This window comes from Elephas maximus, chromosome 18, assembly GCF_024166365.1.
Source record: "Elephas maximus indicus isolate mEleMax1 chromosome 18, mEleMax1 primary haplotype, whole genome shotgun sequence".
Taxonomy (NCBI): Eukaryota; Metazoa; Chordata; class Mammalia; order Proboscidea; family Elephantidae; genus Elephas; species Elephas maximus.
This window is the reverse complement of record NC_064836.1, coordinates 17,290,812-17,303,707: the sequence shown is the minus strand read 5'-3', so window position 1 is coordinate 17,303,707 and position 12,896 is coordinate 17,290,812. Positions and strand designations below refer to the sequence as shown.

At 38.7% G+C, this 12,896-nt stretch overlaps 1 protein-coding gene across 8 annotated transcripts in view; it reads right to left on the bottom strand.

Annotated features, from left to right (window-relative positions):
- The window catches only part of CD55 (CD55 molecule (Cromer blood group)), a 44,610-nt gene that overhangs the window by 28,857 nt on the left and 2,857 nt on the right, over positions 1–12,896 (bottom strand). For all 8 annotated transcript variants that reach the window (XM_049858019.1, XM_049858012.1, XM_049858020.1 and 5 more), the window contains exons 4-5: positions 12,366–12,465; positions 11,219–11,304 (exon numbers count right to left, since the gene is read on the bottom strand). In XM_049858019.1, the coding sequence (XP_049713976.1) occupies positions 11,219–11,304; positions 12,366–12,465 (186 nt within the window). The remainder of the gene's footprint in view (positions 1–11,218; positions 11,305–12,365; positions 12,466–12,896) is intronic.

Genomic DNA, 12,896 nt, shown 5'->3' with positions numbered 1-12,896 from the left:
CTCTTCTGCATTGTTAGTAATGTTTTGCGTACTGTTTATGCCATGCATTAGGGCTCCTAATGTGGTCCCTATTTTTTCTTCCATGATCTTTATTGTTTTAGATTTTATATTTAGGTCTTTGATCCATTTTGAGTTAGTTTTTGTGGATGGCGTGAGGTATGGGTCCTGTTTCATTTTTTTTGCAGATGGTATCCAGTTATGCTGGCACCATTTGTTTTAAACAGACTGTCTTTTCCCCATTTAACTGACTTTGGGGACTTTGTCAAATATCGACTGCTCATATGTGGATGTATTTATGTCTGGAGTCTTGATTCTGTTCCATTGGTCTATGTATCTGTTGTTGTATCAGTACCAGGCTGTTTTGACTACTGTGGTGATATAATAGGTTCTAAAATCAGGTAGAGTGAGGCCTCACACTTTGTTCTTCTTTTTCAGTAATGCTTTACTTATCTGGGGCCTTGTTCTCTTCCATATGAAGTTGGTGATTTGTTTCTCCAACGCATTAAAAAAATTCCATTGGAATTTGGATTGGAATTGCATTATATCTATAGATCACTTTTGGTAGAACAGACATTTTTATAACGTTAAGTCCTCCTATCCACGAGCAAGGTATGTTTTTCCACTTATATAGGTCTCTTTTGGTTTCTTGCACTAGTGTCTTGTAGTTTTCTTTGTATAGGTCTTTTACATCTCTGCTAAGATTGATTCCTAAGTGTTTTGTCTTTTGGGGGGCTACTGTAAATGCATTGATTTGGTGATTTCCTCTTCAACATTCTTTTTGTTGGCGTAGAGGATTCCAACTGATTTTTGTATGTTTTCTGGTATCCTGACACTCTGCTAAACTCTTCTATTAGTTTCAGTAGTTTAGTTGAGGATTCTTTAGGATTTTCTGTGTATAAGAGCATGTCATCTGCAAATAGAGATACTTTTATCTCTTCCTTACCAGTCTGGATGCCTTTTATTTCTTTGTCGAGCCTAATTGCACTGGCTAGGACCTCCAGCACAATGTTAAAAAAGAGTGGTGATAAAGGTATCCTAGTCTGGTTCCTGATCTCCAGGAGAATGCTTTCAGAGTTTCTCCTTTTAGGGTGATGTTGGCTGTTGGCTCTGTATAATGCCCTTTATTATGTTGAAGAATTTTCCTTCTATTCCTATTTTGCTGAGAGTTTTTATCATGAATGGGTGTTGAACTTTGTCAAATGCCTTATCTGCATCAATCAATAAGATCATGTGGTTCTTGTCGTTTGTTTTATTTATATGATGGATTACATTAATTGTTTTTCTAATGTTGAACCATCCCTGCATATCTGGTATGAATCCCACTTGGTCCTGGTGAATTATTTTTTTGATATATTGTTGAATTCTATTGGCTAGAATTTTGTTGAGGATTTTTGCATCTAAGTACATGAGGGATATAGGTCTGAAATATTTATTTATTTGTGGTGTCTTTACCTGGTTTTGGTATCAGGGATATGCTGGCTTCATAGAATAAGTTTGGGGGTTTTCTGTCCTTTTCTATGCTCTGAAATAGCTTTAGTAGTAGTGGTGTTAACTCTTCTCTGAATGTTTGGTAGAACTCTGCAGTGAAGCCTTCCAGCCAGGGCTTTTTTTGTTGGGAGTTTTTTTTATTACCTTTTCAGTCTCTTCTTTTGTTATGGGTCTATTTAGTTGTTCTACCTCTGTTTGTGTTAGTTTAGGTAGGTAGTGTGTTTCTAGGAATTCATCCATTTCTTCTAGGTTTTCAAATTTGTTAGAGTACAATTTTTCACAGTAATCTGATATGATTCTTTTAATTTCAGTTGGGTCTGTTGTAATATTGCCCATCTCATTTCTTATTTGGGATATTTGCTTCCTCTCCTGTTTTTCTTTTGTCAGTTTGGCCAGTGGTTTATCAATTTTGTTGATTTTTTCAAAGAACCAGCTTTTGGTCTTGTTAATTCTTTCAATTGTTTTCTGTTTTCTATTTCATTTAGTTCAGCTCTAATTTTTATTATTTGTTTTCTTCTGGTGCCCAAGGGTTTCTTTTGTTGCTCTCTTTCTATTTGTTCAAGCTGTACAGATAATTCTTTGATTTTGGCCCTTTCTTCTTTTTGTTTGTGTGCATTTACTGATATAAATTGACCTCTAAGCACTGCTTTCACTGTGTCCCAAAGGTTCTGATAGGAAGTGTTTTCATTCCCATTGGATTCTCTGAATTTCTTTATTCCATCCTTAAAGTCTTCTATAATCCAGTCTTTTTTGAGCAGGATATTGTTCAGTTTCCAAGTGTTTCATTTCTTTTCCTTGCTTTTTCTGTTATTGATTTCTACTTATATGGCCTTATGGTCAGAGAAGGCGCTCTGTGATATTTCAATGTTTTCAATTCTGCTAAGGCTTGCTTTATGACCGAATATGTGGTCTGTTTTAGAGAATGTTCCATGTGCCCTAGAAAAGTATACTTGACTAATGTTGGGTGGAGTGTTCTGTATATGTCTGAAGGGTCAAGTTGGTTCACTGTAGCATTTAGATATTCCGTGTCTTTATTGAGCTTCTTTCTGGATGTCCTGTCCTTCACTGAAAATGGTGTGTTGAAGTCTCCTACTATAATTGTGGTGCTGTCTATCTCACTTTCCAATGCTGTTAGAGTTTGTTTTATATATTTTGCCATCCTGTCATTGGGTTTATAAATATTTAATATGGTTATATCCTCCTGGTATATTGTCCCTTTAATCATTATATAGTGTCCTTCCTTATCCTTTTTGATAGATTTAACTTTAAAGTCTATTTTGTCAGAAATTAATATTGCCACTCCTGCTTTTTTGATTGTTGTTTGCTTGACATATTTTCTTTCCATCATTTGAGTTTTAGTTTGTTTGTATCTCTAAGTCTAAGATGTGTCTCTTGTAGGCAGCATATAGACGGATTGTGTTTTTTTATCCATTCTGCCACCCTCTGTCTCTTTATTCGTGCATTTAGTCTATTTACATTCAGCATAATTATGGATAGGTATGAATTTAGTGCTATCATTTCGATGTCTTTTTTGTGTGTTGTTGACAGTTTCTTTTTTCCACTTAATTTTTGTGCTGAGTAGTTTATCTTTACATATTGTATTTCCTCTTATTTGTTGTTGTTGATTTTGTTTCTGCTGAGTATTTTTTTCTTGTATTTTATTTTGTTGTGTAGGACAGTTTGTCTCCTTTGTGGTTCACCTTAATATTTACCCCTATTTTTCTAAATTTACACCTAACTTTTATTTCTTTATATCACCTTGTCTTCTTCTTCATATGAAAGGTATGAGACTACATTTCTTAGTCCCTCTTTATTGTTTTAATGTTGTCTTCTTTTACATAAAAACATTGCTGTTTCCCTGTTTTGAGTATTTTTTTTACCTTGATTTATTTTTGTGATTTCAGTGCCTGGGCTGACATCTGATTGCTCTGTCAAATGTTGTAGTCTTGGGCTGATACCTGATATTATTCATTTTCTAACTGAAGAACTCCCTTTAATATTTCTTGTAGTTTTGGTGAATTCTCTAAACTTCTGTTTATCTGGAAATGTCCTAATTTCACCTTCATATTTTAGAGACAGTTTTGCTGGATATATGATTCTTGGCTGGCAATTTTTTTCCTTCAATGCTTTATATAAGTCATCCCATTGCCTCCTTGCCTGCATGGTTTCTGCTGAGTAGTCCGAGCTTATTCTTACTGACTCTCCTTTGTAGGTGACTTTTCGTTTATCCCTAAACAAAAAAAAAAAACACAAACCCAATGCCGTCGAGTTGATTCCAACCCATAGCAACCCTATATCCCTAGCTGCTCTTAAAATTCTCTCTTTATCTTTGGTTTTGGCAGTTTGATTATAATATGTCTTGGTGGCTTTCTTTTAAAATCTACCTTATGTGGAGTTCAATGAGCATCTTGGATAGATATCTTCTCATCCTTCATGATATCAGGGAAGTTTACTGCCAACAAATCTTCAACAATTGTCACTGTATTTTCTGTTATTCCTCCCTTTCTGGTATTCCAATCACTCGTAAGTTATTGCTCTTGATAGAGTCCCACTTGATTCTTAAGTTTTCTTAATTTTTAAAATTTTTTTAATCTGAGTTTTCTTCAAATATATTGGTGCCAAGTGCTTTATCTTCAAGTTCAGAAATTCTGCCTTCCACTTGCTCAGTTCTGTTCCTCTTTGTCTTGAGTTGCCTAACTCTCTAATTTTATTGTTAATTTTCTGAATTCCTGATTGCTGTCAGTCTATGGATTCTTCCAGCTTATTAAATTTTTCATTATGTTCCTGAATAACATTTTTCATTTCTTCAACTGCTTTATCTGTGTGTTCCTTGGCTTGTTCTGCGTATTGCCTGATTTCCTTCCTGATGTCTTGAAGGGTCTGTATATTAATCTTTTGTATTCTGCATCCAGTAATTCCAGGAAGGTACTTTTATCTAGAGGATCCCTTGATTCTTTGTTTTGAGAGCTTGCTGAAGTGATCATGGTCTGTTTTTTTATGTGATTTGATATTGACTGTTGTCTCTGAGCCATCTATAAGTTATCATATTAGTTTATTTTATGTTTGCTTACTGTATCCTAGCTTCTTGCTTTGTTGTGTTTTGATATGTCCAAATGGGTGCTCGAGTGAGCTAGCTTGATTATTTTCACCTTTGATGCTCTGTCGTCCCGTCACCAGATGTCTAGGAGTCCATTCACTTTTCTTGTATGGATTCAGCTCAGGTGTCCACGTAGCTGCTCATCAAGTGTGTAGTACAGGCTCTGTTCTACAGTGTTAGAGGGGCAGGGGTGATTGGTGTAAGTACCAGTATCTGGTTGCAGCAGGGGGTAATGCTCTGAACAAGGCAGGGGGCTGAGAATCGTCCCCCAAGTGTCTCTGGGGAAAGTGCATCCCTCTTCCCTAGAGTGTATAGGTGGGTGGGTTCTGCAGATGGATCATGGGCACCCAATGTTATTGATTGTAAGGACTGGGAGGTACCACTTATCCTTGGATCCCTGTTGCAGGTGTCTGGGTGACCTGAGTGAAGCCACCAGTCCTTAGGCCTCTGATGTGGGTAGGTGTGGACCCTGTTTATAGGCAAAGTGGTGTCAAATATCAAATAGTAACCTCTCCACCATACAGCTGCTACAGTTGTAGTCTGCCAACAAGGCCCTATTCTCCTGAAATAGGCCCACACAGGTCCATGCAGGGGGGAAAGGTACTTAAAGTCCACGGACCATTTATGCCTGGATAGGAGCTGCTTCTGTTCTGAGCTCCCCAAGTTAGTGGAGCTGACAAATTATCCTTCCCCCCAGTTACAAATTTATTTCTTCTCCAAGGCTGGGAGGATGGTTCTAGGTGCTCAACAGGGCCTATCTCAGGCCCAGGGAAATCAACAGCCACTGAAGCTGGCTTGGGGGCGGGGAGGTGTGGTAAAATATACACAAGTACTTAGCTTTTGCACAGAGCGCAGTTCTTTTCTGGTTCCGGAGGTGTGAGTAGGCTGTGCTGCTGGCTGCTTCTCCCTGAGGAAACTGGGACCGAATGCTCGTACCAGCCCACCGCAGCTGCTCCCGGGAAGGGTGTCTGAGGACTCCTGGTGATTCAGGTCTGGTAACTCCTCTCTGCTTCTGTACCGTCTCTTCCTCCTCCTCCCACTCAGTCTGTTTTCTAACTTTGCTGTTGATGTTCAGGGCTCCTAGCTTGTCATAAATATAATCGTTTCACTTGTTTTTTTCATGTCTTTGTTGTAAGAGGGCTCGCCGGAAGTGTCTGTCTATTCCGCCATCTTGGCCCCGCCTCCTCGCTGTTGTCTTTTAATTTCCATTGTTTTTCTGAGAAATCAGTGATCAGTTTCACTGTTGTTCCTTTCCAGATAGTTGTCTTTTTGACTCTTGATGCTTTTATCATTGATTTCTTTTTCCAAAGTTTTGCTATGAGGTGCCTTGAAGTAGTTTTATTTTTATTCTACTTAGAGTCTATAGAACTTCTTGAATCTGTTGATTGATGCATTTCATCAGCTTTAGAAAATTCTCAGTCATCATCCTTTGAATATTTCTTCTGCTCCTATTTATCTTTTTCTCCTTTCTTTCTAGCGTTTATTAGAACACTTTAACATGTTTCAAATATGTCTTACATTTTAATCTATATTTTACATTCTTTTTTTCTCTTTGTGCCTCACTCTGGGTATCTTCAGTTAACCTGTCTTCCAGTTCCTAATACTTTCCATACCATATCCGAATTGCTGTTAAAACCTGTCTAATTTGTTCTTAATTTCAGGTATTATATTTTCCAGCTGCAGAATGCCCATTTTACTCCATTTTAGAGATTTAAGTTCTCTGTTGAAGTCCCCCATAACTTCATGTACTCTCTTGTCCACTTTTCCTTTATTGTCTTAACATATTAATCATTTATTGTAAAGCTCTTGTTTGCTACCTCAATTATCTGGATCTTCTTTATCTGTTTTAATTTTTTCTTTAATGTGCTCCTATTTTCTTTCTTCTTTACATGTCTAATGATTTTTTATTGTATGACATGTATTGTATATAAAATATCCAAATGATATGATCTTTTTTTTTTAATGAGAGGGTTTCCCTGCTTGTGGGCATATTGGTTGCAGGTGATCAAGTTCTCAACCTTCCAGGGATCGGGCCTGGTTACAGTTTTAGTAAAATTCAATCTACCTCTGCTCATACCTCTGTTCCTCAGGGTGGCCCTCCTGGGCTTTTGATTGGGAGCAGAGCCTGTTGTTTGGACCTGGGGTCCCTGCGCTGAGAAGCTCCTCAACCAGGGAAAGATTGATGACAAGGACCTTCCTCCAAAGCCAACAGAGAAAGAAAGCCTTCCCCTGGAGCTGACACCCTGAATTTGGACTTGCAGCCTACTAGACTGTGAGAGAATAAATTTTTCTTTGTTAAAGCCATCCACTTGTGGTATTTCTATTATAGTGGCACTAGATAACTAATATAGGTGGGTTCAAGCCACCAACCTTTCAGTGAGCAGCCTACCACTTAATCACTGCACCACTAGGGCTCCTTTTTTCTAAGACAATACAGTGAAAAAGCACTTCTCTTCATTCCAGGGGGGATAATGCCAAATGAAAAAGTGGGGAATTTGGGTGGTATACTTAGGTGATATGAACTGATCATTTTTAATAGAGTGGAGGATGTTGAATGTTGGTATTATAAAGTAGTTATTTTACTTCTAGGGTAAAAAAATTTAAGCATATATTGACTCACAGAGCCTTATAGTCAAAGTAAATTTTACTGAGGAGCCCAATTTGTACAATAAATATAAGTGGAACTATTCTAGTTATCTTGTAAATAGAGGACTCTGGCAGTTGCCCTGATAAAAAAAATCCAATGGTTCCACATTCTCTAGAGCCATGAAGTTGCTTTGTTTTGTTTTGCTTTTTAGCAGGAAAGCAACATAATCACATATATACCTCAAGTTATATTACACCAGATGCACATAAGTAATCAGAGAATACTAGCAAACTTATAAATTACTCTTGGGTCACAGATCACAGCAAGGAGCAAGAACAAGCTAATCTGCTTTACACCAAATTAGGGTGTACAGTTACTAAGCATATCACCATCAGTTCAGTTCAAAAGTTTTCTGAGCGTCTAATACACACCCAAAATTGTTCATAAGCAGAGTTGAAAACTGAATAAAATATAGTTCCTATGTCTTAAAATCTAGTGGGGAAAAGAGCCAAAGAAAGCATTCCAACACAAACTGGTAAGGATTATCACAGCAGTGTGCACAGTGGTGTGGAAAGAGAGAGGAAGGACAGTTAAGCCATCTTGGGGAGCCAGCAAAAGCTTCCAGAAGGACTATACCAAAGCAGACTTTTGATGAGGGAAATATAGCCAAGAAAAGAAAGGTGCGAAGGGCATGCGAAGCAGAGGCAGCAGCATAAGGAATGGTGTGGGGACAAGAAGGAACGTGAAGTACACAGAAAACTAAATGCAGTCTGTGTTGGTATAGCATAAGGTATGAGGCAAGTCATGAACATGAGAGACAGGTAGACCATGACTGGTCTGGACATTATAGTAAGGAGTTTGGACTTCGTAAGTGATGGGGAGATGCTAATAAGCTTTAAGATAGAAAGAGACAAGCTGCAATCATATTTCAGATAGATCACTCCGGGGAGAGTATGGATGAAACATTAATGAAGAGCAAGAATGGAGGCAGGAAGCTACTGCAATCATTGTCACCCAGAACCCAGGCAAGTGGGACTTCTGAGCAGCTCCCACCCTTCAAAGGGCCATGTTCTGGCCACTTTCTGGCTATGCTTCTCCTCACCAGTGGTTTATCATCAGGGTTCAGAGAATATCCTTGATGAGAGTGTATGCCCCTCCATTCTAGCTCATGCTCCAGAAACCAGCACCCAGGATTTCCTGTGTCTATATCCGGAATCAACTCGACGGCAATGGGCTTGGTTTTGCGGTTTAGTATACCGCTTCTGGGTTATCTGGATGGTGCAAAATGTTAAGTGCTTGACTGCTAGCTGAACAGCTGGCAGTTCTAACGCCTCAGAGGTGCCTCAAAAGACAGGTCTACTTATCTGTTTCTGAAAGGTTGCAGCCTTGAAAACCCTATGGAGCAGTTCTACTCTGGACACATGGTGTTGCCATGAGTCAAAATAGACTTGGCAGCAACTTACAACAACAGCAACATACCCCTTCTAGGGCCTGAGAGCGTCCCTTCCCCTCATCTATACTCATGGGGGTAGTTATACTGGTAAGTGCACGCCTACAGGTCCAAAGGGCAACAGAGCGGGGATAAGGGTCATGGTGGAAGTGGCTTAGATGTGCAAGCTGGGTTGTCCACTTAAACGCACCAGAGAGAGGTCCCTCATAGTGTGGAAAGAGGTGGGGGAGCTATTTGAGTGGGGGCAGGTTTTAGGCCAGGGACCTTCATTTATACTCTTGACCTGGGCCTTGAGAATAGTAGGCCTGGCCCTGATTACAACAGTCCAGATGAGGGCAGAGAACTGTATTAGAGGTCATGCAGACGAAAGGTAAGACACAGGTAAAGCAAAATGATCTAGTGATTATGTGGTGGAGGGCTCTAAGACAAAGGGAGGGTCTGGGAGGACAGCCAGTATGTGGCAGGGGTGAATTCCAGGTTAGCTGGCACCAACAGTCACTTGGAATCACATTTAAATAAGAAAACACTGGCCAACAAATGAGGAAACAGGGCTTTTTGATAGACGAGATCTAACAGTGAGGCTTACTTCAGAGGTGAACAAGTATTACCTCTGTTTGATATATAACTAAGATAATTCTTGAATGTGTCCACTGTTCTTCCTGTCTCCAACATGAGTTAATGTGCACAGATATCTGTGCATCCCCACGTACACAATTAGCTGCGCACTGGAGCAGCTAATTGTTTAAGTATTTTCCACTCCATCTCACCAGTATTGCCAAAACAGAAAAGTATCTGGTATGGGAAATAAAAACTAGAGCCTAAAGGAAGTAGGAGGAACTCCGGTGGTACAATGGTTAAGCGCTCGGCTACTAACTGAAAGGTCAGCAGTTCGAATCACCAGCTGTTCCATAGGAGCAAAGACCTGGTGACCTATTCCTGTAAAGATTACAGCCCAGAAAACGCTATGGGGCAGTTCTACTCTGTCACATGGGGTCGCTATGAGTTGGAATCGACTTGATGGCACCTAACAGCAACAACAGTAGCAACACAGGAAACAGGACTTTATAGGGAGAGTTGAAGACACTGGGGTTGCTTAGGAGAACAGACTCATTCTTGCGAGATGCAGAGGTCTGTGGTTGCTGAGTTGGAGAGATAAATAAGAGTCAGATGGAAAAGGGAAATCAGGATATTCACCATGACAGGGGGTAGGACTGGGGACTGAACGTGGCCAAGTGCAAAGACAACATGGGTGTGCAGTGCAGAAGCCCTTCTAAGCTAAGATATATCCTTGGCATCCACATTTCTGTGAAATTCAAGACAGCATGTGCTTAGGAAAATACTGCTGGGTGGTGGCCACGGGAAAGGTGGTGGTGGTAGCAAGGGAAACAATTTTAAAATAATAATAATGACAAGACAAAGGAGAAGTAGCAGATATAGAAGGTGGGAGGGGGGTGCAAGGTAGCTGTGATAGGAACGAAATCCTTGATCTCAAGGGCTTCTTTTTTTTTTTTTTGTCTTCCTGTCAGTTGACTCCACACATTTCCTACCACAGAGTGTCAATCAATAAACTCTTGTTAATTACACTAACTCCACCCTAGTTTAATAACAGCAAAATCTTCAATTTAGCGATGACTGTTGGCGTAGTGGTTAAGTGCTACGGCTGCTAACCAAAGGGTCGGCAGTTCGAATCCGCCAGGTGTTCCTTGGAAACTCTATGCAGAAGCTCTACTCTGTCCTATAGGGTCGCTATGAGTCGGAATCGACTCGATGGCACTGGTTTTTTGGGGGTTGACAATAGGGTTTTCAGAAGTCACTTGCAGTAGTATGAGTTAAGTGTAGAAAGAGGGAAGTATGGCAGAAATAAAGCAGGCATTTTAAAATGCTGTGGACCTCTGACTCTCAATTTTTATGAGACATGCATATAATGGACATAAATTAGGCTTGATAATCCATTTATGATATCATTTCTGTGCCTTTTCTCCCCGTGAGAAGATATTCAAGCACAGAAACCATATTTCTTCTTTATTATGTAACCTTATTCCTTTGGTGAAAAAAATACATCGCACTTTAAAACACTTCTAAATAATTGTCTCAGGCAACCATAATCCTAAAAGGAGGTAGGCAGGTAGGCAACACTGGTCTTAGAGAATGTGATGGATGTGAAATCAAGAGACCTGGGTTGGACGCCTTCTCTTAACCCTTGTTATGGGATAGAGAATCAAGTCCTATAGACTCTCTGATTCATAGTATTTTCATCCACAAAATCGTGAACAAAAATACTATATATATATCTTTTACTTGACTATTAAAAGTAATGGCTAGATAAAAAATGATCAATACAATACAAATGTGAGTTTGTTTTTAATGCTTATTATACAGTTAAGGATATTAACTAGCTCAAAAAGCCTTGGTGATTTATCATCACAGCTAATAAAGGAAGGGGCTTCACTAGAAATAGTCTTTAGCTAAAACAGTCAGGTTGAAAGGTGAGGAAACTATAAATATATACAGTAAATAATTCTAAATCAGCAGAAGGTAATCTGTCATTCATTATTTAGCTCCACAACCTGAGAGTTTAGACTTCTTAAAGTCTTACCTTTGCACTCTGGCAGTGGGTCTCTCCACCCAACATCTTTTCCCATAAGCAAACAGTAACTAGAAGTTACACCAACTAATTCGTACCTAAAGCAATAAGGGGAGAAAAAAGAAATAGTTTCATTTGCACATATGTGACTTCCCTCAGTTTCTTCAGAATATCACCTTAAAAAATATTTACTACACCAGTAAAAAAAAAAAAAAAAATGGAGACAAAACAAGAGAGGATAAATGGTCAATAAAAGGAAAATAAAAAATTTAAAAAGGTGGCATCCAAAGGATAAAAAGCTATACAACATAGAAGACATTTTTATGTGCATTGGGCACATGCACAAAATATGAAAGTGTTTTAAAACACATTTATATGATACAGATGCTTGCATTTTTATATTTCTGAGTTCTGAAAGATCAATACAACCCTAAGAACAACAGAATCAACTTCTATTTAAAGGGTTCAAAGCACTCTCCAGATTCTTTATTAATAACTCAAATTTTTGTGTGCAGTACAGGGGAAAAATGATACAGATATATTTATTTTATTTAAAAAAAAAAGAGACACAGAGAGAGAGAACAGAACAGCGCAACTCAATCTGCAGACACCAAGTGAGAAAATGAACGTGAAGCTTTCGGCAGTGTCTGAGACGCTGCTGATACTTAGGAAGTGACCTTCTTTCCTGACTCAGAGAACTTTTAGAAAACAACTTTAGTCAGAATGATATTAGTGCACTAGGAAAAAATGTTTTTAACTCAGGACATAACAGATGATACATAGAAAAACCACCATGCAAATTCATTCTTTAGTGAACTTGAAGATTGATTTCAGGTTTAACTCTTAAACGTAGTAATTTCTGCAAGCATTGTCAACAAATCTCTTGTTAAATTTTTTCCTTTGATAATTACTCAACATCTGAAATTTTATATTGAATCATATATGTATTGAAATCTAAAAATTTAGAGAGTTTGGTGCTGCGAGAACTCTTTCTTTATTGCCCACTTTCCTAAATTTCATTGTGATGAGTTCATGAAGAAAGGTGTTTGAGGAGAGGGGTGGCTTTAGTTCCTACCAACTCGTAAACACTGGCTATGTGTTAAATACTAATTGTTTTTTCCTTTGTTAAATACAGAGTGTTTAGCAGGCCGCAACTTACCCTGTGTTACAGGAGAAGAAGATGGCGGAGCCAAATAGTATGCCACTTGGTATATTGACATGACCATTTTTTATTTTTCCAGGATCAGGACATGCTTTTTCTAAAAGAGAATATAAACATATTTATCTTTTCATTAAGTTAGAAGGCACACACATGCACATTAATTATCTGAACCACTGATATTTCTTATGCTTAGGTTTCTTTATTCTACTATCATTTTATAATTTACCGAGTGTTCATGTAGATACTGTTTCTAGGCATGCAGAAAGACAAACATCCCCTTGAAACATTATACCCTTTTTTTCCAAAAAAGCAACATTTTTAGAATATATACTTATTTCATTTTAAACCAAACCCACTGCTGTAGAGTCAATTCCAACTCATAGAAACCCTGTACGGCAGAGCTGAACTGCCCCATAGGGTTTTCAAGGCTGAAATCTCTAAGGGAACAGACTGCCCGTCTCCCTCCTGCAGAGCAGTTGGTGACTTAGAACCAGACCTTTTGTTTACAGCCAAGCACTTAACCTGACC